Raw genomic sequence first — 27,742 nt, 5'->3', positions numbered from 1 at the left:
TTTTTAGTGTTATTTTAGATACGTTTTCCGCTATCATTACTGGCATCGCATGGTCTCTGCTTACCGCCAAAATTTCCCACCAAAACACAAGAAGTAGTTTTGTGATTTGTGATTCGAATTACCACTGTCACCATTAGAAGTTTATAATCTTTCTTATATTTACGTGTCAAAGATGTGGAACAGCGGAGGTGGTGAGTGTATTTCAGTAGTTTTGTTACTATATTGCTATGATTTTGTGTTGTCACTGTAAAATGATCACTGACAAGGAACATTGATGGCTTTGGGATTGCATACCATAAGGCAATTGCAAATATGATGAAATGCCCTACTTTTAATTTCAGTTACCGATAATTGCTTCCTAAGTCGCTGCTCCATCTATTTACTACTATTAATGATAAGGGGTGGATGTATGATAGGAGCCACCTGTATGTATTATTTTATAACTTAGAATAAGGTAGAGTAAGGGGGTTCGCAGGGGGTCGTTAGCCCCCCTCCCCGTCTATTAAGTAATTAGGTTAGGTTAGGGGGGAAAGTTTAGGTTAGTTGATGTCTATTTTTAATCAACGTGTGAGGAACTGGCCGCTGATATACAAAGGCTCCGACAAACCATGTGTAGTAGGTCTGTGGGGTCCTTTGTATTTCACCGGCTAGTTTCTCAAACATGCATAGAAAATGGGAGTTTTTCAATTTTCTAGTTGTTCGTAAGAGGTTTTTCTGCAAAACGACTACTAACTTCCCCAACTAAGCTAACGTAAAAGCTTTGTCCTTACCTACTTGACCGTTATCGTACACACAGGCGGCCGCTTTCATAAATACACCCCGGCCTGTGAAGCCTTTAGATTTTGCAGGTGTCAGAAGTTAAAGCATGTTGGTAAACATTCACATGTTTAGTGGAAACTGGTTCTGGTGTTCTTAGGGTACCCTATTCCAATATTGTTACTATTAGACTTAATTTTGAGAAGAATGCACATTATAGGAATGGATATAAAACTTACTCAGGTTAAGATAGGTAAGAAGGGTATTACTACAATTTTTGGTTAACCTTGATTTTTAATACTTTAATTGTATCTTTACGGGATAATTCACACACAAAATGGAGGGTTTGTATATCGACGGATATATAAACGTGGTCCCCTAGTTTGTGCTCTTCCGTTGCATGGTTCACTCGCAATTAAACATATCACATCTATGTTCTGGCAAGTGGTACAACATTAATCACATAGTTCAACTTTTTTTCTCTCGTGTGGCTAGCTTTGCTCGTAATTTAACATTCTCACTGCTTTGTCGAGAAAGTGTCAAGTCGCTTCCCTTGGGCAGAAAGTAAGAGAGCTATCTGGTTAAAGTCGAGGAGGAATTGTTACATCCCCGCCGGAGAGTGCAGATTTAAGGATAGCCCATTAAGATGTATATCAAGCAGATATGGTTTTTTGACATTTAGAATTTATAGTCATTATCCTAGGTTAGGCTAGGCTCCCTGAAATCCTACTCAAATACAAGAGTTGTAAGATAAGTCTTTGGTCAGCCAGCCGAAAGGTGGATGTCGGGGAGCTAAGACCCCTGAGATGTGTAAGGCTGAGTAGAGCTCTGGAGAAAATGTAAGGTTTTCACATTCACTTATGCAGGTGCATGGGTTGAGATTGTTGCTAATTTCATTATGTAAATAATGTCTCTTTGAAGGGGTAATGATTGTAAGATAATAGTTAATAACCAACTACTGTACATGTACCTTAAACGGTACAGTACTGTTACAATGTTTTTCACCATTATTGCTTGTGCAAGCAAATTGCTTTAGTGGAAATATCATGTTGTAAGTGTTAATTCTGCCTGGCTATTTTCCCACTTTTGGGGATAATAAACCTGATTTATTATTCATCCATTGGCAGAGTAATCAAACAAGTACATGCACTGTAATAATTATTTCTGTTTTACTAGCCCAGGGAATTACTTTTAATGCGATTACTCAGTATGTGTGGTAAATGTATGAGAAGAAAAGACACTTGTAGTTTTCAATATGCTGTATACTGTATATACATAATGTATACAGTATATGTGTACTTGTCCTTAATATGTTATTCACTTTTTTAAATCATTGACATTTCTGTAATTGCAGTACAGTAAGTGCTCGTATAGTTTTTCTCAGCTCTCCAATATTCCTCCTTCCTTCCATGTGGAGGATGTCACTGAATGTTTTGTATGTTGTCCCCAGCTGCATTAGTTTCTGCCGTTTATTTTTCAACACGATCACTGACACTGGTAACTGAGATTGTACTACCATGATGGCATAACCTGAGGTTATGAGTAGTTATAATCTCATGAGGCAAATTGATGTTACAATTATTTTGATTGCATATTGTTGGCTATTAAATGGTAAAAATGCATTTCTACTATTGGTATATCAGAGCAAAAGAAAGCAATTACTAGATATCTGAGAATAAAAAACAACTAGATAGAACACTAACCCTTAATGTCAATTTTGGTTCTTAGTTGTATAATTATTCTGTGAAGCTTTTAAAGATCTGTTAGTGTCATGAAAGTTGAATAATCCAAGTACAGTATACAGTAGTATGTAATAAACATCACACAGAAAAATGAACGAGTGAATAAATGAAATCTCACCAGTGAACTACATGCAGAATCTTAGTCCATCATAATGAAAAGGAAAGTTGAAAATACTGGTACACTAGTTAAGAAAACTAGTGTGAAAACTGGGTATTATGTCAGATAGTTAACCATTCACTATAGGTTAAGATGCAATTGTGTATATCATGTTTTATAGAAAGGGACATTGGAATGTGTGAAGATGGAGCTTAGGACATGACGAAATAAATCCACGAATGTTAAAAAAAAGTCGAGAGCACCACAAAAAAATTTCACACTAACAAAGTCCAAAAAGAAGGATGTTGTTCAGATGGCGCTCGCGTCGTGGCGCTGGTGGTTGGCTAGGGCCTTTGTATCGGCCCATCCCTTTGACGAAGGAATTAACTAAATGGAAGACAACCTGTGAATAGTGGATTTCACGCGCCTTTGCTTTATATACGACACCCAAAAGGTGCTCGCGCGAGGGTTGTAACCTCGGCATTCCATGCTTTTATCTTTCTCTGGTATAATTGGAAGGTTTTATCAGAAAAGGTATATAAGAAGGACTCTTTTCACCGGCCGCCACAGGTCTCTCCCCAGAAATAGATTTTTCCTTCGTCAAAATCCCTTTTATAGAAAGGGATTATTCATATATTATAAGAGGTTTAATCAAGTACACATGCAAAATTTGTTTTAATAGTTTAGAGAGATAACCTGCTTTGATTTCCCTTTTGATTATATCTAACACTTTTTATCTTTTGCAGGTTTTGATGGAGGGTTTATGAGCACCCAGTCAGATTTTGCTTCCCCTGCTGGACAGTCAGAGAAGAAGGTGAGATTAGAGTACAGTATTGTGATTGTAGATATTGCCATCTTAAGTTTTCATTTTATGCTTTGTATGGTCTGTTACCTTTCTTTTTTTTATCTTGCAAACAGGATGATTTGAAGTCACAACCTTTATATATGTACAATACAGTATACCACGGTTCTGTTGTTCTTGTTCATTAAAGACTTATAGTGATATCTCTATTTATAAATTGTAAGATGAATTGATTTTTTGCATTGCACTCCTGTGTCTTGCCTTATTCAACTTGATGCAATTACTATTCAAGTTTAAGTTTTATCATGATCTGATGTTTGTGACCTGTGTAGGTCCTTGTGGCCACAGCTGAAGATTAGGTTAGGCCTTTAATGGTTTTAAGGGCACTCATGAATGGCAGAGGCAAGGGACAGTGGTAATGTCCTATAGACTTGAGTATATTTACATATGATTAGCACAATTATGGCTGATGACTCAGCAAGTAAACCTTTAGGCTCCACAACCTCCCATTCTCATTTCACAATGGTGTTGAAGTTGCAGACACTACAAGAAACTATTGAGCTTGAGTGGGTCTTTGAATCCCAGTCCAGAAGATTACCAGGCTGAGACGTTTCCAATAGGCTACAGTAACCCCTTGCCAAGAATTTTTTTATCGTGCGAATTGGAGTTCCTGTATATGTCCCTATTGAAGAAATTAGGAAAGATCTAAGCAAGCAAAACTTGTCTAGTTTATGATACAGTTTGATTTGTTCTGCTTTTGGGTGTTGTATGCTAAAAATACCATGGTATTGGCTATCAACGAATACTGTACATGTATATGCTGGATTTCATGGACACACATTGGACTTGACCTATCTATCAGCTCACACTTAACGAACTCCATCAGATCCTTTGTTATTGAAGCTCCTACCCCAAGGCTTGTTTCCTTGATCTTGAATTTGCTATAGAATTACTCAAAAGTACTGATTAAATAGTAAGTATAATTACTAATTAACTATCAAGCCCAAGGAATTATCATTGAAGATCCTTCTTCTCAAAGCTCTTGCCACTGCCAAGAGAGTAATCTAGACAAGTTTGTTGTACTTTAGTTCAAGGTAAGAGCCAATGATATCAGAGTAATGGCCTCATGTCTCAATTTTCTCTAGAGCATCTCCAGCGATGGGGTTGTAAGTGCAGCCTGATGGAGATCCAGTTCCATATTTGTATTCTTGTATTTGAAGAACAAATTTTTTACATGTTCATTAAGTTTCATAGTCACTGCATGGAACTTCTTAGCTTGAACCTAATGAAAATCTTGCCTACCCTTATCCTACCTTTATTTTCCCAGTATTAGGTGTTTTGTGGGGAAAGATGATGTACACATTTATTTAGTGTAAATCTACTCTTAGATATTCAATTACACTACTATATATGTACGAACTTTGTCAGCCCGTTTTTCATTGTACGGCAAATTCCCACGTACAGGAACAGCCACTGTAGTTTTACTTTTATGCAGTAAATCTCACTTACTGTGCATCACATGCCATTTTCAATAAAAACTAGAAGAGACTTACCAGCCTCTATCATATTATCTCCTCCACCTATTGAGGCAAAGGGCCTCGGTTAGATTTCGCCACTTGTCTCTATCTTGAGCTTTTAGTCAAAACTTCTCCATTCATTATCTTCCACTTTACACTTCTTAGTCCTCAGCCATGTAGGCCTGGTCTTAGTGCCTTGTGGAACCCAGCTGAATGTTTGGTTAATTAATCTCTTATGGAGTGCGAAGAGCATTCCCAAACCATCTCCATCTACCCCTTATCATGATCTCATCCACATATGGCACTCAACCACTCTCTCCTATAACTTCACTTCTAATCCTGTCCTGCCATTTACTCCCAATAGCCTGAGAACTTTGTTCTCAAATCTACTAAATCTATTGGAGATTGTTTCATTGTCATCCCATGATTCGTGTGCATAGAGTAACACCGATCTTACTAAACTGATATATAGTCTGATTTTTATATGTAATTTCAGGTGATTTGATTTCCAAATTTTACTTAACCCAGCCATCGTCTGATTTGCTTTTTTCAATCTTTCACTAAACTCAAATTCTAAAGATCCTGTATTGGAGAAATGATTTTACCTCATTAATCCATTCTCCTTCCAATGATATTTCATCTTCCATTGCATACTTCATTCTCATCATCACTGTCTTTCTTGTATTTATCTTCAGCTCAACCTCATGTGATATTTCATGCTTTCTGGTAAGCAAGCATTGCAAATCCTGCGGTGTTCTGCTAACAAGAACAGCATCATCAGCATACTCTAGGTCTGTTAAATTCCTATCACCAATCCAGTCCAATCCTTCTCCACCATCTCTGACTGTTCTATGCATTATAAATTCCATAAGGAGGATAAGCAATATAGGTGACAACACACTCCCTTAGGGTACTCCGCTGTTCACTGGAAATTCATTTGATAAGACACCATTAATATTAACTTTGCACTTACTATGATCATGAACATACCTGCCACTATGATGTAACAAATTAAAGGTAACATGTTAGAATTGAATTGCAAAGCATTCAAAGAATTTTTCATTAATTAATGTTCATATTCTGTTTATTATGATGAATTTTATTGCCCCTCCAAGGTTATTACTATCCTTTAGTCCAATAAAATGTGGAAGTAAATGTCTGGATATCTGGTATTTTTCAAGGCTGTGCTTGAAAGCATTTAGCAGTGAATATTGGATAAGTATTGAAATAATAGATTTTGTTATGAAAATTTACTTCAGCTCTTGGCCTGGTTAAACAGGTAAGTAATGATAGGAATATACTGATTTGTGTTGCTTCCTAATCCAGAATTATTACCACTGATTATACTTTTTTTAGATTTAGATTTACTTCATGATGAATAAAACAACATTTAACCCAGAACTAATTATCTATATTTGTTTACGTTTTAGGCAAGGAGATCCCAAAATTTGATTCCTGTTACATTGAAATCAGTTTTGGATTCTACAGAGGAGACTTTAAAAGTTAGCAACACTGAGGTGAGTTATGAGTATGTGCTGTTGAACAGTGCTATTATGTGAAATAAATATTTAAGGGATTGAAGTTATATTTCTAGATCAGCTGGGTATGTTTATGCATACCTTCAATACTTCTTATGTTAGCAAGACTTGTGGAATTTCTACTTTTATTTGATGTCTCAGAAAGGTGCCAGGTGTATATATATGGGGCAAAAGTAAACCTGAAAGTCTTTAGATAATTTTCAAGTAGTTGTAATATATAGCAGAAATGACATGATGTTCGGAATAGTATTTATGGTATTCTTACATTCATGTATCTTTTATATTGCAGATTCCCTTAATTCTAAGCACTTGAATAGAATATCTGGAAATCAGACATTTTCAATATTTAACTTAGCCGGTGATTATATAGCTGCAACTCTGTTGCCCGACAGACAACTCTACGGTAAAAACTCGCCAGCGATCGCTACACAGGTTGCGGGTGTGCCCAACAGCGCCATCTGTCGTCCAGATACCCAGTACTCAATGTAAACAAAGACTCAATTTTCTCTCTGTCGAGCTATCGACAAGACGTACTTACTCGCTGTTGCTAAACTAGAGTTTTTTCACAACTAATTGGTGAAGTACTTTATTCTAGTTTTGAGCTTTCGCTATGCAGGTGTTTTATCTTCATCTTAAATCTTGAACTCGTTTTGGATAGATTTAATTATGGTGACAAAGAGAGTATGGACTTTCTTTCACTTTTAAATGGCCGACCCTTCCCTTAGTCGGAAGTGTGTTTAGGCTTTTAGTAATTATATCACGTTATAGATTTTCCTCTATTTTATATCTCTCCGCCTTTATTAGGCCTCTTCGATTAACTTTCCATTTATTATAAACATATAAAAATAATTTTAATGTTTTGTTTATATAGACCTTTCCTGAGAGTAGGCAGTCCTAACTTGGAAACCGAAGTTAATCAACGTTGAGCCCTTTATATCGTAATTAGCTTTTAAAGAGCTAAGGATTTAAAACTTTTTAAATGTAATATTTTATGAAAGAATTTCTTTGATAGTCTTCGTACTGTTTTCAAAGATGAACTAACGTTTAGTTTATTTATGCTACGCAGTTGTTGACGTTCAGGACGTTCAACATGCGCTCTATCGTTACGATAGAGAGTGAGTGTATCACGGTTCCACTTTGCAGTAAGAGTAAATCGATTCTGACGTTTTGTTCATTCTTTCTTAGCTTAAATGTTTTAAATTCTATTTTAAAGGAACTTTTTATTTGAAAAACCTTTCAGTTTTTTCCTTTAGTCAAATTAAATTTTTTTTTTTTTGACGAAATATAATTGGGCTCTTCTCTCAGGTGCGAAATCAAGAGAGAAAGAGAGAGAGAGATAGAGACGGAGGGAGAGAGAGGAGAGAAAACGTTCCGTTCAAGCGGGTAACGTTGTTCTCGAGTTACTCTCGTCCCTAGTCGCTGTACGGGGAGGAAGGATAAAACGTTTTAGTTTTTTATTCTCGTCCCCAGGCTATGTGCGGTGAGAGATTGAAAACGTAGTTATATGAACTAGTGTTTATTCTCTTTCCCAGCCACTGATTTTTTTATCTTAAAATATGTTTTCTGTTTTTTGCTGGTATTAATGAGCTTGCATTATACGACTGATTTCGCAATTACTACCTTTTAATGAAGGGTAGAATTGCGTGTTTCAGGTAGAAATCAGTAAAAGTTTCGATTTCAGTGAAATAAGTGCAAAACAGAAAATCGAAGTGATAAAGTGATATGCGCAAAGTGTTAGTGTTGCGTCCGAGGGTTCGTCTGTTCGTGCCTGTCGTTCACCTAGTCCGGGACCTCTTACATGCTCCCAAGCCCAGGGGAGAAGTAATGTCAAACGACTTATGGGTTCGAGAGGCCTTGACCAACGAACAGACGTTTTCCCTCTATGGTATTGGGTGTATCTTACCAAGATCTCCCCTACCATAAGACGAGAGAGACGTTGTTTCTCCTCGTCATCCGAAGGCTTTTCGCATAAGAAACCTGTCACAAGGTTTCGAAGCCCTTAAGCGAAAGTCAGTCCTTTCAGGACAGGTCCAGCGTCCTGGTTACAACCATTAGGACAGCTCTGACCCTATGCAGTCATCGGATAACTGCTCGCCGCCTAACAAAAGCGTAACACAGACTCCGAGAGAGTTTTTTTTTTGTAGGCAAAGTGTTGCGGTCACAGACGTTACCCTCGTCTCTTACCACAACCATTTCCGTTGATCCTTAATGGGTTGTATGGCAAGACATGCAGTATATGCTTGCCTCCCTTATGGAAGACTATTCTACCGATTAGTCCGTTGAGTCTAGCCGTTTATCTCATCGATATCCTGGCTTTCAGCCAACCTAACGTTCCTTTGTGCTTACTGTTGACATTGGCGTAGCTTAGTCACGTCAGTCAGGTTGTTTTGAACCACACTCGATGCGGTCTCGTGTGGTTTTTCAGCCGCATTTGGACGTTAAGCCACTTGCTGATGCTCCTGTTGACGTTCAAGACGTTCACTAACAATCGGAGTTGACTTGTTTTGACGCTGTGCGTCAACCTCCGCATTCTAGAGTTGTTTTGACTGCTCAGTCTAGGCAGTCAAAGCAGTCTCGAGTGGACGCTGTGCGTCCTCACGCACCTGTTGTGGTTGACAGTTCAGTTGTTGACAGTTCACAGACTGTCAAGCAGTTACATGACGTTGCGTTCTGGTCCGCTACTATTGCACCAGTGAGTGTGGATTCTGCTTGTAAAGCATTGCCACCACGGTAGGTCTCTCCCTTGCTTGAGACTCAGCTTTTATCGGATAAGGTTCCTGTAGATGAGGAAGTTGCTATTCCCCCTCCTACTGATATTCCCTTGAGGACTCTGTCAGATGGAGAGGAGCCTAAAGCTGCTTAGCCTCCTATGGACTTTAATTAAATCATGATGATTTTTTTAAGGATCTTTGTCCGGATCTTTTTGTAACTGCTGCTCCTCGTTCGCCTAAACGTCAGAGCTTACACTAGGCCTAGCTACTTCGAAGCCGTTGTTTTTAAGCTAGTGCTCTCTCGCTCTCCTAGAGAGCTTTACGTTGGCTAGGCGACTGGTTTTTCACCAGGAGGAGTTTGGGGGATACAGCCTTTGCTTTCCCTTCTTTTAAACTGGTTTATAGAGCGAGAGTCTGATATGACACGAGAGAAGTTCTCGGCTTGGGAGTTCATGCCTCTGCCCAGATAGACTTCTCAATTCTCGTAGACTCTCCCTGGCGCCTGGCCAGGAGACGCTCCAAGTTGTTTACAGGTCAACTTCACAGCTGTTTTCGAGCCTTTGAAGTTTTGCTGTACAATTATGTCACGCATAACAAGGCTTTCAGGGATGGTAAACGGTACCGCCTCAGTCGCTAACCCCGTCTGTTGCCACACCTGCTCCCGTAGACCCTAAATGGGCTTTGCTGCAAGACATGCAGTCCAAGCTTGCGCCCTTGATAGAGGACTTTAATGCGGAGAAGGTTGCTACCGAACTTTCTGGCCAACAACCTTCCAACCGGTCGGTTGTGCGCCCTATTGACGCTGAGGTAACCTACTCGCGTCTGCCAGTTGAGGTGGTTCCTCCACCGATGCGACCCAGTGTGGGTTGCCAGCCGCACGTTGACGTTAAGCGACGCTCGGAGGTGGTTGTTGACGTTCAGGACGTTCAACAACCAGCAGAGGTGACTTGTTTTGACGCAGTGCGTCAACCTCAGCAACCCGGTAGGGTGTTGACTGCACAACCCAGACGGTCTAGACAGTCTCGGGTTGACGCTGTGCTTCCTCGCGCACCCATGGTTGTTGACAGTTCACAGACTGTGCAGCAGTTCCATGATATTGCGTCCGGCTCCGTCACGCATCCACCAGTGCGACCGGACTCAGCGAGCCAGACGTTGCCCACTCCGTTGCCGTTTCCTCATCAGTTTTCGGATGAGGAACCCTCTGATGAGGACGTTGCTGAACAACAAGACGATCAGCCCCCAGAATAGATCAAGCCCTGCTATCCATCCAGAAGATGCTGAAGAAGGAACGCTGCTCAGTCAGGCTGTGGATGAGTCTGGTAGGGACGCTGTCATCCGTGGAACAATTTGTGTCACTAGGAAGACTACACCTCCGTCCTCTTCAATACCATCTAGCTTTTCACTGGAAAAAGGACAAGACGCTAGAAGCGGTCTCGATCCCGGTTTCCGAAAAGATAAAGTCTTGTCTGACTTGGTGGAAGGACAATATCAACCTAAGAGAGGGTCTTCCCCTGGCTGTTCAGACTCCCAACCACGTTCTCTTCTCAGACGCATCGGACGTGGGCTGGGGCGCGACACTAGACGGTCGGGAATGCTCAGGACTGTGGAACTCGAGTCAGAGGAGCATGCATATCAACTGCAAGGAGCTGTTGGCAGTACATCTGGCCTTGAAAAGCTTCAAGTCTCTCCTTCGAGGCAAAGTGGTGGAAGTTAACTCGGACATCACCACGGCCTTGGCGTACATCTCCAAACAAGGAGGTACCCACTCACTGACGTTGTACGAGATCACAAGGGACCTGCTCATCTGGTCAAAAGGTCAAGACATCTCCCTAGTAACGAGGTTCATCCAAGGCGACTTGAACGTCATAGCAGATTGTCTCAGTCGGAAAGGGCAAGTAATTCCAACCGAATGGACCCTCCACAAGGATGTGTGCAAGAGACTTTGGGCCACTTGGGGTAAAACCATCCATAGATCTCTTTGCAACCTCGCTGACCAAGAGGCTTCCAATCTATTGCTCTCCAGTCCCGGACCCAGCAGCAATACATATAGATGCTTTCCTCCTAGATTGGTCACATCTGGATCTCTACGCATTCCCACCGTTCAAGATTGTCAACAAGGTACTGCAGAAGTTCACCTCTCACGAAGGGACAAGGTTGACGTTAGTTGCTTCCCTCTGGCCCGCGAGAGAATGGTTCACCGAGATACTTCGATGGTTAGTAGACGTTCCCAGTAGTCTTCCTCTAAGGGTAGACCTTCTACGTCAGCCACACGTAAAGAAGGTACTCCAAAGCCTCCACGCTCTTCGTCTGACTGCCTTCAGTCTATCGAAAGACTCTCGAGAGCTAGAGGCTTTTCGAAGGAAGCAGCCAGTGCGATTGCTACAACAAGGAGAGCTTCTTCCATTAGAGTCTACCAATCGAAGTGGGAAGTCTTCCGAGACTGGTGCAAGTCAGTTTCTGTATCCTCGACCAGTACCTCTGTAGCTCAAATAGCTGTTTTTCTCTTATACCTGAGAAAAGGACGATCCCTTTCAGCTCCCACTATCAAGGGCTACAGAAGCATGTTGGCATCGGTCTTCCGGCATAGAGGCTTAGATCTTTCCAAACATAAAGATCTGCAAGACCTCCTTAAGTCTTTTGAGACCACCAAGGAGCGTCGTTTGGCTACCCCTGGATGGAATTTAGACGTGGTACTAAGATTCTTCATATCAGACAGGTTGGAGCCGTTACAATCAGCCTCCCTGAAAGATCTCACTCTTAAGACTCTTTTCCTGGTATGCTTAGCCTCGGCTAAAAGAGTCAGTGAGATTCATGCCTTCAGCAAGAACATAGGATTTTCGTCAGAAAAAGCCACTTGTTCGCTACAACTTGGTTTTCTAGCCAAAAATGAGCTGCCTTCTCGGCCTTGGCCTAAATCTTTCGATATCCCCAGCTTATCGGAGATCGTAGGCAATGAACTAGAAAGAGTCTTATGCCCTGTTAGAGCTCTTAAGTTCTATTTAAAGCATACTAAACCTTTACAAGGACAATCTGAAGCTTTATGGTGTTCAGTTAAGAAACCATCCTTGCCTTTGTCAAAGAATGCTTGGTCAGACTTTATCAGATTGTTAATACGAGAAGCTCATTCACATCTGAGTGAGGAAGACCGAACTTTGCTTAAGGTGAAGACGCACGAAGTTAGAGCTGTAACAACTTCCGTGGCCTTTAAGCAAAATATATCTCTGCAAAGTATAATGGACGCAACCTATTGGAGAAGCAAGTCAGTGTTCGCGTCATTTTACTTGAAAGATGTCCAGTCTCTTTACAAGAACTGCTACACACTGGGACCATTCGTAGCAGCGAGTGCAGTAGTGGGTGAGGGCTCAACCACTACAATTCCCTAATTCCATACCCTTTTAATCTTTCTCTTGAAATGTTTTTATTGTTGTTTTTTTGGGTTGTCCGGAAGGCTAAGAAGCCTTTCGCATCCTGGTTGATTTGGCGGGTGGTCACAGTCATTTCTTGAGAGCGCCTAGATTAGGGGTTTTGATGAGGTCTTGTTGTATGGGTTGCAACCCTTGATACTTCAGATCCTAGGGGTCGATCAGCATCCTAAGAGGATCGCGAGGCTCCGTAAGGAAGACGTACTTAAAAGGCAGAGAAATTGTTCAAGGCGACTTCCTTACCAGGTACCTATTTATTTTGTTTTTGTTATTTTGATAACTTCTGAAATGAAATAAAAACTCTTAGCTCATAAAAGTGTAAACATATATTGCTGGTCTCTACCCACCCCCCTGGGTGTGAATCAGCTATATAATCACCGGCTAAGTTAAATATTGAAAAATGTTATTTTGATAATAAAATAAATTTTTGAATATACTTACCCGGTGATTATAAATTAAAGGACCCTCCCTTCCTCCCCAATAGAGACGCAGTGGGACGAGGAGAAAATTGAGTCTTTGTTTACATTGAGTACTGGGTATCTGGACGACAGATGGCGCTGTTGGGCACACCCGCAACCTGTGTAGCGATCGCTGGTGAGTTTTTACCGTAGAGTTGTCGGTCGGGCAACAGAGTTGCAGCTATATAATCACCAGGTAAGTATATTAAAAAATTTATTTTATTATCAAAATAACATTTTTCATTGTTTGATAATTCTGTAAAATCAGCCTATTAGTCAGTATGTCCTGAGCTTTCATATTAATAGTCTTATTTGGCATAAATGAAAACTTGTCTTATCAATTCGTATCAAGGGAAAACAGTTTTAAAGTTGAGTATACAATAGTTTAAGAATGGGGTAGCCTATTGAGCTGATATACTTGTTCAGCTCATTGACTTGGGTCTTATTTTCTTTTTGCAAGAATTACAAAATTTGACCTTAGCAAGATGTGGTATAATGTCATTTACATGCTGCTCTGACCTGGAATAATGTAATGAGAAGTATGGCAAAGGTTATGGCCAATTGTTATGCTCTAGGAGGATGAAGATAACGGAATAATTTTTGGGCTTAGCATTACTGTACTATTAAACTATAAATGAGGGTTTTATGGAACGATTACTATTAAATCATAAAGAAGGGTATTATTATAGGAATAATTTCCATTTCCAAGTTTTTGTGGATTTAGCTACAAATACAAAACATCATTTATCTCCAAGGTGTAGCTAAATGTTTTCTCACCCCAATAGAAATCTTTTGATATATTTAAAGTGTTTTTGAATGACTTTTACATTCTATATGCCAGTCTTATGGTGTTTTTTACATGTAACAAGTACTGTTAAGGTATCAACCACCCGTTGAGATACTACCGCTAGTGTTGTTGGGTCCCTTTGACTGGCCAGACAGTTCTTCGTTGGATCCCTCTCGTTTGTTATGGCTTATTTTTCAAATAGTTTGACCTATTCTTTCCACATTTTCCTCTGTCCATATACACCTGACAGTACAGATTACCAAACAATTCTTCTTCACTCGAGGGGTTAACTACTGATTTGTAATTGATCTGTGGCTACTTTCCTCTTGGTATGGGTAGAAGAGAGACTTAAGCTGTGGTAAGAAGCTCTTCTAGGAGGACACACCAAAATCAAACTATTTTTCTCTAATCTTGTGTAGTGCCATAGTCTCTGTACCATGGTCTTCAACTGTCTTGGGGTAGAGTTCGCTTGCTTGAGGGTATACTTGGGCACACTCTTATTTTTCTTGGTTTTTTAAATTTTTATAGTACGTACGGTATATGAAAGATGTATTTTGTTATTACTGTTCTTGAAATATTTTATTTAAATTGTTCATTATTTCTCTTGTAGTTTATTTATTTCCTTGTTTCCTATTCTCTATGGGCTATTTTTCCCTGTGGGAGCCCTTGTGCTTATGAACACTGGCTTTTTCAAGTTTTAGATTTACTTTATGATGAAATAAGATTTACTTTTATCCTGTGTTTAGCATCTTGTTTCTCCAACTAGGGTGGTAGCTTAGTTAGTAATAATAATGATGATAATAATAAATGCCCAAAATAACAGGGAAATACCACATTTCCTTGTTATTTTGGGCCTTTTAGGATTTTTTACCTTTGAGTACTTATGTGTAAAATTCAATTTCATGTTTTATTTTATGTACTTTTTTGAGGTTTTTGAACTGGCCTGGTTTATTTTGATAATAGTTGTGGAGTCATGGTTACATTGAGTTGCCATTAATCCTCATTTCCTTATTCTTGCCTTTATGTAAGCCAAACCATTCATAATGTGATAATTTTCACTAATAGCTTCAACCTTACCTTTCTTCATTCATCACATTTGGTTATATATAATTGCCCTCATATTTCCTTGAGTTGGAAGGGAGGAACAGATTGGGCAGGTTCTTGTTTCTGAACAGCTTGTCTGTGTGGAACCTTAAAACCGACTTTACACAGTCGAACGATTCACTGTTAGACGTGACGTTCAAACGTATGAACGGGGTATTTGGTTGTCGAACGGTTAGAAGAAAGTTTGTTCTCGCCTGACTTTTGTGGGCGGGGCTTCGTTTGACCACAAACCTTATGCATTTGTAACTGACTCCACCTCTTCGAACTGTTTGGAAAGCAGGTTCGACGAACCATTCGACGGTGTAAACTCCGCTTAAAATAGGTTCAGTTTGGGCCAGCGTTCATTCACCCCATAGGGCATAAAGGTTGTGCTTCTAGGTTTTGGTGGTGGAGTCCCTTGGCTAGGTCATGGATTATTTTAGCCTAATTAGTCTTTTTGTTGAAAGTTTTCAAAGTAGTTTTGACTGAACAGTAGAGAGTAAGAAAGGTTTATAGTCTAGTACCTGGTCCTAAATATAGTGTGCATGCATTCATAGCAAGTACATTCAATTTATTTTTTTGCTCATAAATTGTATACCAATATTAATATTTTTGTTAAGCTAGAGAATGTAAAGTAATTTTTTGCCTTCCCCTCATGTGAAGCTTATATATTTTCTTGTCTTCCCTCTTACCATTTGCATTTACATTGTTGGTAATAAATGATTTATCATGCAAATGTCATGTGTATTTTTTCATGTTCTAGGTTCACATGCTTAGTGTTGTTGGCTTGATTAAGGCAGTTGATGTTACGAGCACAAAAATTACGTACACTGTAGACGATACAACTGCTTTGATGGATGCTGTGCAGTGGGTTGAAAATGACCAAGTAAGTATATTTCATTGACAGTTTTAGAATATTTAGAAATTTGTTTTTCTTAATTTTTGATATGAAACTGACGCACTTGAAACTGACAGTCCAAACAGAAAACTGAATTACTTGAAGATATGTTAATGTATACAATTACAGTACTAGAAATTATTTTTACTAGTGTCCATGAATAATTGGTAGATCATTCTGAGTAGCCATACATCAAGGATTATGATTATTGTATATAAATTTGAGGTTGTCACGCTTTTATACTTGTACTGTTTTTCTTTGTATTAAAATAGTTAGTGTAGTGCAAAGATGATAGAAAAAAAATTAAATTATAATCAAAATGAGGTATTGCATATTGTTTTCAAATGTTGGAGCCTTTTATCCTAGGTATTGCTCATGAGTTTTTTCCATTCTTGTGTTGAAAACTGTTATTATTATTACTTGTTAAGCTACAACCATTGATGGAAAAGCAGGTTGCGATAAGGCCAAGGGCTCCAACAGGGAAACATACTCCTGTGAGGAAAGGAAATAAACTGTATGAGAGGTAATAGAGTAATAATTATAAAATATCTTAGGATCATTATCCATGTAAAAATGATTCATTCATTTTAACTTTGAAGAGAGTTATGTCAGCCTGTTCAGCCTGAAACATTTGCTGCAAATTTTTAACTTCTGAAGTTCCACTGATCCAACTGGTCACAGCTGGAATAAAACTTTTACCATACTGTTTAGTATTAAGCCTTATGATGAAGAAGGCAACACTGTTAGAATCAACTACACAATCAGCTTAGCCAGTTGGTACAGATGGTCTTCTACCCATTAATGAATAAATTTCTTACATTAAAGGGTGAAGGTTTGTATTTGCATTGGAACAAATGATGAATTTTAGATAACCATTTCCTTTAGCTATACATATGTGACCTCTTTTTAAGACAATTTCCCTGTGTAGTCCTAAGTGATTAAGTTCTCTCAAGAGAGGTGGTTCCCCCTCTCTTCTGAGAGAAGTTCAAGATGTTTAATACCCTGAATAAAGTTTTGAAGCAAAATTTGTGGACCACAGAATATTACTGTGGATAGTGACAGAACCCTAATTTTTTTTTTTAGATAGTTGTAAGTAAAAGTAGTTGATTTAAGGAATATTGAAGGTATAGGGACAGAATCCTAGATTCCTTTATGTAGTTGTTAGTAAAAGTAGTAGATGTTGCCAGAAGAAGAAATTATACTAATCCAATAGAATAAGTAAAATGAGAAAGGTAGCAGGAAGTTTTTAAGGTTTGTTTGGTTAGGAATTGAGCCATGGGTATGTTGCAAATTGATGGAAATCAGAAAGCCAATGAAATGAAATTTTTCATATATGCTGAGTAAGGAGAGTGGAAATATGGAAGCATAAAAACTGGGAAAAAGACATTATTGTAGGTGAAGGAAACGGGTAGTTGTTTTGCTGTGGGTTTAGTGAAGGTACCAGGGTTGTGAAAATTCTATAGTTTCCAAGCCTTATTAGAAACTTGGAAAGAGGTTGCTAGACAGCAGTAGTAGAGTTATTTGATAACCGGTTAGCTGGAGTGTTTATGTACATGGTAATTTTGTCAGGATAGATACAGTATTTGCAAAATGTTTTCATTATTGTTTCAACAGTTGAATTGAAGAATAAACATGACAGTAATTGATGTTAGATTTTTCTAGATTTTTTCACATTTTGGGGAAACCTTTTAGCATACCTGTAATATATTTATATCTTTTTTTCCAGGACACCAAAGACACATTCTCAAAGCCTTTAATGGAAATGACCTACTGCCAGATCTTTGGGTCAGTGCGCACACAGGCGGGAAAAAAATACATCATGATCTTTCGTATCATGCCTGTAGAAGACCCCAATGTCATAACCACACATATGTTGGAAGTCATTCATTCATTTTTAAAACTTCAGCAGATCGAAACTATGGTGAGTCATTAATTTTATTGTTTGTCATTATTTGTGCAGTCGATTCTGTTAAAATGATGAAAAAGAATCATGAAACTTGGGAAGAGTTCAAAATAATTTTTAACGTTTACTTAATTAATTAGAGAAAAATTACGACAAACGATCGTGTATTTTAGAGGGATGATGTCCAACAAATATCAAGTTAATTGACAAAAAGAACTTGGTGTTTAAGTTAATATGTATGCTAATAAAATAAAGAAGTTAATAGCTGTTATTCTTTTACAGCCAGCAGGTGGAATGGCAGGTAACACAACAGGTAATACTGGAGGGATGGACAACTCCCTAATCGGCACCACTGGTTTTGATGGAGGCTCGAATACGGGAATGGGCAGTGGTGGTTTCAGTGGCATGCATGGCTTGAATGCTTCACAGAATATGGTGTTCCAAGTCCTGCGACAGTGTACAGATGAATCTGGAGTAGAGAGAGACGTTATTGTCCAGCAACTTGCCGGAAAACTTAACAGGGCTCAGATCAGGTAGGTTACATGAAGTTTTTTTTTTAATGCTAATTATTATATTTTAGTTGAACTAGCATCATGTGTACCCCTAAGGCTATCCCTATAATTTTGTGGTAAAAAGTATAGCATTAGAAGTTTGAAAATTTGAGAGTGAAAATTCAAAGGGTTATATGAAGAGTATTAAGATGAAACAGTTTAGCTTTCCTCTTTGGCCCCTTACTCGACCCACTTATACCATTATTTGTAATCTGGCTAATTTTTGCAACCTGTTCTTTTTATATTTTAAGAAGTACCAATTCCCATATTTATGAATCACTTTAGTATGGATTCCAGTTATAAACAGTGTATTTAAAACTAGTAAAGTTATTAGTGTGTGTTGTAGGAGGGAAATGTATTACTCTGTACTGTAAATGGTTGCTTATCTTGCACTGTTGGGAGGAAGCCTGGCTAAATTTAGGGTCACTTTACGGAGGCTAGGCATGTGTTTGTGTGGTTTTTTTTTTATTATTATTATATAAATCCATACTTTTATGTGTGCCAGGGTATTAGAGATTAATTTTTGTAATTAATACATACCCTGTAGAAGGTAAATCTACACTTTTCAAAGTGTATGCAGATTACCAAAAATTCATGTGCAATATACCCGGTATATGTGTTTGGCTAAGTATGCTAAGCATAATGAATCATAGCCCTGGGAAGTTATTATTTATCAACTCATAATGTGTACAGGAATGCTTCTTCAATTGGTATGCAGAACAAATTCTTCTTCTTTCTTATACTCACTGACCATAGTTGTTCTGGCTAATTTTTAATGGCCGGATGCTTTTCCTGTCGTCAACCCTCCCTATTTACCCAGGCTTGGGGTCGGCAGCAAGTTGAGGCTGGTTTGCCCCCCCTCAGTGGTTGGGTTGTGTGTACAACAATTTACTAACATTAAATTTTTCAATATTAATCTTACCCGATGATCATGTAGCTGCAACTCTGTTGCCCGACAGAAAAAACCTAAGGTCGGGATACGCCAGCGATCGCTATACAGGTGGGGGTGTACAACAACAGCGCCATCTGTCGAGTAGGTACTCAGGTACTTCTTGTCAACAAGAACCAATTTTTCCTCTGTCGTGCCACCGGCAAGATCTACTTGATACGCTGTTGTTTCTGGAGTTGATTTCACGCTTTTTGGTGATGTATTCTCTCTAGATATTAGCTATCGCTGTACAGGAGTTATTATCATTACCTTATCAAGCTTTTTGATTAGTTTTGGATTAATTGTTGACGACTTTGATAGATTTTGGATTCCCCCCTTGGCTAATTCAAGATGTCTGACCATTCTCAAGTCCCTAAGTACAGGCAGTGTAGCGCTAGGGACTGTTCTAGGCGTCTTCCGAAGGCCTCTATAGATCCTCACACCGTTTGTTCCAATTGTAGGGGTAAATCCTGTCAATTGGAAGATCGATGTGAGGAATGCGCTGGGCTTTCGGAATTCGATTTTAATGAATTCCTTAAGAATGCACATAGGCTAGAGAAGGATAGGATCAGGAGGAGTTCGTCTCGCTCTTTTGATTTTTCCTCTCCCCATGCCCCTCAACCTATTCCTTCCCCTGTAGTGGTGACTCCCGACCCTGCTACTAGTGCTCAACCCTCGATGGCGGACATGATGCGTGCCATTCAGGCTCTTGGTGACAGAGTGGAGTCATTAGCTAATGACCGCAATCAACTCTTGGCCGATGTCAAAGAGTTGAAAGAGAAAAGTGCAGTGGGAAGTGTAGTGAGTGCAAGTGCGGTGAAAAGTGTCAGTGTTACGCATGAGGGTGCATCTGTTCGTGCCAGTCGTCCTCCCAGTCCGGGACCTCTTGCAAGCTCCCAAGCCCAGGGGAGAAGCAATGTCGAAGGACCAAAGGGTTCGACAGGCCTTGATCAGCGTGCGGATGTACCCTCAGTGGTTGCGGACGTATCTTGCAGAGATCGTCCCATCCACAAACAGACGAGTGAGCCCATTCATTCCTCGTCTGTGGAAGAAGTTTCTAGGAAGAAACGTTGGACCAAGGTCTCACGACCTCTCAAGCGCAAGGTCCCTTCCGAGCGAGTCCAACGGCCCAGGTGTAGCCACTGGGTCAGTTCGGACTCGCCGCAGTCTTCCGAAGACTGCACACCTCCCAAGAGAGGTAGGGTGGTTCCGCAGCAGGCATTCACTCCGTCTGTTGCCGCACCAACCACGGTAGACCCTAAGTGGTCTATGCTGCAGTCTATGCAGTCTCAGCTTGCTTCCTTCATGCAGGAGTATCGTGCTGAGAAGGTTGACACTGCACCTGTTAACCTACAACCTGCCACGGTTGTGCGCTCAGCAGATACTGCGGCTGCCTGCTCCCACACTCCTCCTGTGAGAGCTCCACCACCGATGCGCAGTCGACCCTGCCAGACGCATGTTGACGTTAGCCGACATGCGGCACCCTCCGTTGACATGCGTGAGCTACCGCATCAGCAGTGGGAAGGTGATGTCAAGCTGCCGTGTTTTGACGCAATGCGGCAGTCTCCGCAACCCACGGCAGTCCCCACCACGCACCATCACTCCGCTTTTGTTGTTGCCAGCTCTCAGACTGACCAGCAGCGGCATGATGTTGGATCCAGTGCAGCTACGCATGCACCCGTGCTGCCGGATTCAGCCGTTCAGCTTTCTTCACCTCCTTTGCCGCTTCCTCCTCAGCATTCGGATGAAGGAGTCTCTGATGACGACGAAGCTGCGCATTTGGACGATCCGCACTCCGACATAGAAGAACCCAAGACTACGCCTCCCTCCTTAGACTTTAGGAAAGTCCTTGCCCTGTTTAAGGAGTTGTATCCGGACCAGTTTGTGTCTGCAACCCCGCGCTCACCTCCCTCTGAGTTCGCTTTAGGCATGCAGTCAGCAGCTCCTGCCTTTACGAAACTCGTACTCGCGCGCTCATCCAAGAGAGCTTTAAGGGTACTGGGAGAGTGGTTGCAGTCCAAGAAGCAACTTGGTAAGACAGCCTTCATCTTTCCACCGACCAAGCTTGCTTCCAAATCTAGCGTCTGGTATGCCACGGGAGAAGATCCCGGCTTGGGAGTTCCTGCCTCTGCCCAGGGCGACTTCTCAAGTCTGGTTGACTCTCCCCGCAGGCTGGCTATGAGACGCTCCAAGATTTGCTGGACCTTCTCGGACATGGACCATCTGTTGAAGGGAGTTTTTCGTGCTTTTGAGATCTTCAACTTCCTGGACTGGTGTTTGGGAGCGTTGAGCAGAAAGACCTCCCCTTCGGATAAGGACTCTGCCATGCTCATCATGTCATGCATGGATAAAGCCATTCGGGATGGATCTGGCGAGCTTGCGGCTTCGTACGTGTCTGGAGTTCTTAGGAAGCGAGATCACCTTTGCTCCTTCTTGTCTGCGGGGATCACACCATGTCAGAAGTCGGAGTTGATGTTTGCTCCGCTTTCCAAGTGTCTCTTTCCGGAAGAGCTGATCAAGGGGATTGCTGCCTCGTTGATCCAGAAGGATACCCGTGACCTGGTGGCGTCATCCGCACGTAAAGTCACAGCTTTACCTTCCGTGCCTAGACCTAGGATGGACACACCAGCGTCTAGGTTCATTCCGCCCTTTCGTGGCAGAACCTCCAGCAGAGGAGGTACCCGTGCCGACAGTCAACGTGGCAAAAAGAAGAAGGGTTCCAAGTCCTCAAAAGGCAGAGTCTGACTGCCTACCTCTCCAGACAGCAGTGGGAGCCAGGCTCAAGAACTACTGGCAGGCTTGGGAGAACGGGTGCAGACGCACAGTCTGTGAAGTTGCTAAGAGAGGGGTACAGGATTCCGTTCTTGCGCAAGCCCCCTCTAGCAACTACTCCCATCAACCTCTCTCGCAGGTACAAAGAGGAGGACAAGAGGCTAGCTTTACAGCAAGAGGTGTCTCTCTTGCTACAAAAGGGAGCGGTAGTCATAGTCCGGGACCATCAATCCCCGGGCTTCTACAACCGTCTCTTCTTAGTAGCGAAGAGGACAGGAGGGTGGAGACCGGTGCTGGACGTCAGTGCTCTCAATGCTTTTGTCACCAAGCAGACGTTCACCATGGAGACGACGAAGTCGGTGCTAGCATCGGTCAGGAAGGAAGACTGGATGGTCTCGTTGGACCTCAAAGACGCGTACTTTCACGTCCCCGTCCATCCAGACTCCCAACCTTTCCTAAGGTTCGTCTTTGGAAAGGTCGTTTACCAGTTCCAAGCCCTGTGCTTTGGCCTAAGCACGGCACCTCTAGTGTTTACCAAACTGATGAGGAATATTGCCAAATTCCTGCATTTGGCAGACATCAGAGCCTCCCTCTATTTGGACGACTGGCTTTTAAGAGCTGCGTCAAGTCGTCGCTGTCTGGAGAATCTCAAATGGACTATGGATCTGACCAAGGAATTGGGTCTCCTGGTCAATATAGAAAAGTCCCAACTCGTCCCATCCCAAACTATAGTCTATCTAGGTATGGAGATTCAGAGTCGAGCTTTTCGGGCTTTTCCGTCGGCCCCCAGAATCAGTCAAGCCCAAGAATGCATCCAGAGCATGCTGAGAAGGTACTGATGTTCAGTCAGACAGTGGATGAGTCTAACAGGGACGCTGTCATCGCTGGCCCAGTTCATCGCGTTAGGGAGACTCCACCTCCGACCCCTTCAGTATCATCTAGCTGCTCACTGGAGAAGGGACATGACGCTAGAAGCGGTCTCAGTTCCTATATCCGAAGAGATGAAGTCTGCGCTGACTTGGTGGAAGAACAGCATTCTTCTCAAAGAAGGTCTACCATTGGCTGTTCAGACCCCCGACCACCTTCTCTTCTCGGACGCATCGGACACGGGCTGGGGTGCGACACTGGACGGACGGGAATGCTCGGGCACGTGGAATCTGGATCAAAGAGCACTTCACATCAACTGCAAGGAGCTATTGGCAGTTCATCTGGCCTTGAGAAGCTTCAAGTCCCTCCTTCTAGGCAAGGTGGTGGAGGTGAACTCCGACAACACTACAGCCTTGGCGTACATCTCCAAGCAAGGAGGGACTCATTCGAGGAAGTTGTTCGAGATCGCAAGGGACCTCCTCACCTGGTCAAGAGATCGAAAGATATCGCTTGTAACGAGGTTCATTCAAGGCGACATGAATGTCATGGCAGACCGCCTCAGCCGGAAGGGTCAGGTCATCCCTACAGAGTGGACCCTTCACAAGAATGTTTGCAGCAGACTATGGTCCCTGTGGGGTCAGCCCACCATAGATCTGTTCGCTACCTCGATGACCAAGAGGCTCCCAAATTATTGCTCACCGATTCCGGACCCAGCAGCAGTTCACGTAGATGCCTTTCTTCTGGATTGGTCCCATCTAGACCTGTATGCGTTCCCCCCGTTCAAGATTGTCAACAAGGTACTGCAGAAGTTCGCATCTCACGAAGGGACACGGTTGACGTTGGTTGCTCCCCTCTGGCCCGCGAGAGAATGGTTCACCGAGGTACTGCAATGGCTAGTAGACGTTCCCAGGACTCTTCCTCTAAGAGTGGACCTTCTGCGTAAGCCGCACGTAAAGAAGGTACACCCAAGCCTCCACGCTCTTCGTCTGACTGCCTTCAGACTATCGAAAGACTCTCAAGAGCTAGAGGCTTTTCGAAGGAGGCAGCCAGAGCGATTGCCAGAGCAAGGAGGACATCCACTCTCAAGGTCTACCAGTCAAAATGGCAAGTCTTCCGAAGCTGGTGCAAGGCGAATTCAGTTTCCTCAACCAGTACCTCTGTAACGCAGATAGCTGACTTCCTTTTACATCTAAGGAATGTAAGATCCCTATCAGCTCCTACGATCAAAGGTTACAGAAGCATGTTGGCAGCAGTCTTCCGCCACAGAGGCTTAGATCTTTCCACCAACAAAGATCTACAGGACCTCCTTAAGTCTTTTGAGACCTCAAAGGAGCGTCGGTTAGCCACACCAGGTTGGAACTTAGACGTGGTTTTAAGGTTCCTGATGTCAGCAAGGTTCGAACCGCTTCAATCAGCCTCTTTTAAAGATCTCACTTTGAAGACTCTTTTCCTCGTTTGCTTAGCAACAGCTAAAAGAGTCAGTGAGATTCACGCCTTCAGCAGGAACATAGGTTTTACATCTGAAACGGCTACATGTTCCTTACAGCTTGGTTTTGGTTTTTTTTAGCTAAAAACGAGCTTCCTTCTCGTCCTTGGCCCAAATCGTTCGAGATCCCAAGCCTGTCCAATTTGGTTGGAAACGAACAAGAGAGAGAGTACTATGCCCAGTAAGAGCTCTTAAGTACTATTTAAGACGTACAAAGCCATTACGAGGACAATCAGAAGCTTTATGGTGTTCTATTAAGAAACCTGCTTTACCGATGTCTAAGAACGCAGTTTCTTATTACATCAGGCTTTTGATTAGAGAAGCCCATTCTCATCTGAATGAGGAAGACCATGCTTTGCTGAAGGTGAGGACACATGAAGTTAGAGCTGTCGCTACTTCAGTGGCCTTCAAACAGAACCGTTCTCTGCAGAGTGTAATGGATGCAACCTATTGGAGAAGCAAGTCAGTGTTCGCATCATTTTACCTTAAAGATGTCCAGTCTCTTTACGAGAACTGCTACACCCTGGGACCATTCGTAGCAACGAGTGCAGTAGTAGGTGAGGGCTCAACCACTACATTCCCATAATCCCATAACCTTTTTTAATCTTTCTCTTGAAATGCTTTTTATTGTTGTTTTTGGGTTGTACGGAAGGCTAAGAAGCCTTTCGCATCCTGGTTGATTTGGCGGGTGGTCAAATTCTTTCTTGAGAAGCGCCTAGATTAGAGGTTGTGATGAGGTCCTTTAGTATGGGTTGCAGCCCTTCATACTTCAGCACCTAGGAGTCGCTCAGCATCCTAAGAGGATCGCTAGGCTCAGTAAGGAAGACGTACTTAAAAAGGCAGAGTAATGGTTCAAGTCGACTTCCTTACCAGGTACTTATTTATTTTATGTTTGTTATTTTGAATAACTGCTAAAATGAAATACGGGATACTTAGCTTCTAATGTTAACATGTATGCTGGTCTCCACCCACCCCCCTGGGTGTGAATCAGCTACATGATCATCGGGTAAGATTAATATTGAAAAATGTTATTTTCCTTAGTAAAATAGATTTTTGAATATACTTACCCGATGATCATGAATTAAAGGACCCTCCCTTCCTCCCCATAGAGACCCAGTGGACCGAGGAGAAAATTGGTTCTTGTTGACAAGAAGTACCTGAGTACCTACTCGACAGATGGCGCTGTTGTTGTACACCCCCACCTGTATAGCGATCGCTGGCGTATCCCGACCTTAGGTTTTTTCTGTCGGGCAACAGAGTTGCAGCTACATGATCATCGGGTAAGTATATTCAAAAATTTATTTTACTAAGGAAAATAACATATTCAAGCCTAACATTCAGGGGCTAGGCCACTGATATTCAACAACGCAAATATTTCACTCAATACTTTTTACATCGAAAACAAAGATAAAGTCTATTTTTCTGGCCTTAATTTTTAGATATTTAATAGGTGTGGTTCCTTTTTTTTTTTTTCCTTGATCACAGTCCTTTGTAATCACCATTTAGGTCGAAGGTGTATAAAAAATTCTCCATTCTCTTGTCCCAGGCTAGGGAGGAGGGAGGGTTTTGGAGACCACATAACACTTTAACTCAAAAAAAAAAAAATTGACGAAGGAAATTTGCTTTTGATGATATTCCTAATAAAACAACATTGGATAAAGTTCCTGATTAATTTTCTTAGAAATTTTTTATAGGCAATATGTATACTAAACTATTTTGATATAATGAAATCTTATTCAGTTTAGTTATTTCAGTTACACTTATTTTATTCTAATACAAAAATTATCCTATGATCAAAAAATGTGTTGAATAGGAAGACGCTGGGTAGTAGGTTGGCCAGGGCACTAGCCACTCATTGATATACTACCGCTAGAGTATTATGGGGTCTTTTGACTGGCCAGATGGTACTACCTTGGATCCTTCTGTCTGGTTACAGTTCACTTTCCTTTTGCCTATACACATCCACACAGAATAGTCGGGCCTATTCTTTACATGTTCTCCTCTGTCCTCATACACCTGACAACACAGATTACCAAATATTTCTTCTTCACTCAAGGGGTCACTGCACTAATAGTTCAGTGGCCACTTCTTAGTAAGGGTAGAAGAGGGTCTTTAGCTGTGGTAAGCGGCTCTTCTAGGAGGGGGACGCTCCAAAATTAAATCATTGTTCTTGGGTAGTGCCATGGTCTTCCACTGTCATGGGTTAGAGTTCTCTTGCTTGAGGTTACACTTAAGGATACTATTCTCTCTTATTTCTCTTCCTCTTGTTTAGTTTAAGTTTTTATAATTTATTTAGGAGATATTTATTTTAATGTTGTTACTCTTCTTAAAATATTCTATTTTCCATTTTTCCTTTCCTCACTGGGCTATATTCCCTGTTGGAGCCTCTGGGCTTATAGCATCCTGCTTTTCCAGCTAGGGTTGTAACTTAGCTAGTAATGATAATAATTATAAGCAAAGGTTTACGGAAGTACAATTTTCCCGTACACAATTGCAATTGAATTTTCATAGGGTATTTGTGACATTCTTCACATAGAAAATCTTTATTGATGATAATTCTGTTTCTCCCCTCCCCCCCAGCCAAGTGTTAGATTTCCTGAGTTCGGAAGGTCACATTTATACAACTATTGATGAAGATCATTTCAAGACCACAGACGGATAATGTGAAAGGTGGTAAACAAATAATTTTTTTTTTCATTAATATTATGCATCTAGGAGGTCATTGTATCAGTGAAAACTTTTCCTATGCATAAGTGTTTTATTGTACAAATACTCTTTCACTAGTGCTAATACTTCTTCTTAAACATTACAGCTATACATATACTATATGAGCATTTAAGTTGTATCTACTGTATACAGAGGTCTTTACTTAATCAAACCAATATTTTCACATAATTTTTAATTGTCTGGGTCATTTCAATGTTTGCCTATTATCACAATTTCATACTTTATATCCAAAATTGTTCACTTTATGAAGTTTTATACTATCAAATTACTCTAGGGCATTTGATATCCTATTCCTATTTAACATCCACACTGTATACTGTATGTTTATTAGTAATTTGTTTCCTTCATTTTTTTTTTCTTAAAATACATTTGTATTTTGATTTTGGTCTTTTATTAAATTTGGTAACCTTGCAGTTGTCATATGAATTTTAGTCATTGACCTGTGAATAAGTGTCTATGGTTTGATAATGCTGAAAATGATTATTCATAGTCTAAATGAGAGGGGAAAGCTACTGAGTAAGCCTATCAATTGCATTACAATTGCCACACTACCTAATCATTCACTCACATTTCAGGATAAATAAGTACAGTATAGTATGTAATTAGTACAAAATTGCAAATTTACCTATTAATCCACACATTGGAAGTACATGTTTAGCAAGTCGACCCCTGAATTTTTAGTAGTGTTATAAACCTC

At 41.0% G+C, this 27,742-nt stretch overlaps 1 protein-coding gene across 1 annotated transcript; it reads left to right on the top strand.

Moving 5' to 3' along the window:
• Window positions 1-35: 35 nt before the first annotated feature.
• RPA2 (Replication protein A2) lies at window positions 36-27,463 on the top strand. Its single transcript, XM_068385430.1, has 7 exons — window positions 36-191; window positions 3,342-3,409; window positions 6,345-6,431; window positions 15,677-15,799; window positions 17,538-17,732; window positions 17,997-18,247; window positions 26,899-27,463. The coding sequence occupies exons 1-7, from the start codon at window positions 173-175 to the stop codon at window positions 26,978-26,980; spliced, it is 825 nt and encodes a 274-aa protein (XP_068241531.1). The 5' UTR covers window positions 36-172; the 3' UTR covers window positions 26,981-27,463.
• Window positions 27,464-27,742: the final 279 nt, after the last annotated feature.

The sequence above is a fragment of the Palaemon carinicauda genome, chromosome 13 (assembly GCF_036898095.1).
Source record: "Palaemon carinicauda isolate YSFRI2023 chromosome 13, ASM3689809v2, whole genome shotgun sequence".
In the NCBI taxonomy this organism is placed as follows: Eukaryota; Metazoa; Arthropoda; class Malacostraca; order Decapoda; family Palaemonidae; genus Palaemon; species Palaemon carinicauda.
Note: the sequence above shows the minus strand (reverse complement) of the source record. Positions and strands in the feature narration are given on the sequence as shown.

Excerpts from the sequence above, each read along its gene's own strand:
- RPA2 (XM_068385430.1), top strand. Across the intron at positions 3,410-6,344 it reads CTGGACAGTCAGAGAAGAAG|GCAAGGAGATCCCAAAATTT; the intron begins GTGAGATTAGAG and ends TTTACGTTTTAG. Across the intron at positions 6,432-15,676 it reads TAAAAGTTAGCAACACTGAG|GTTCACATGCTTAGTGTTGT; the intron begins GTGAGTTATGAG and ends TTCATGTTCTAG.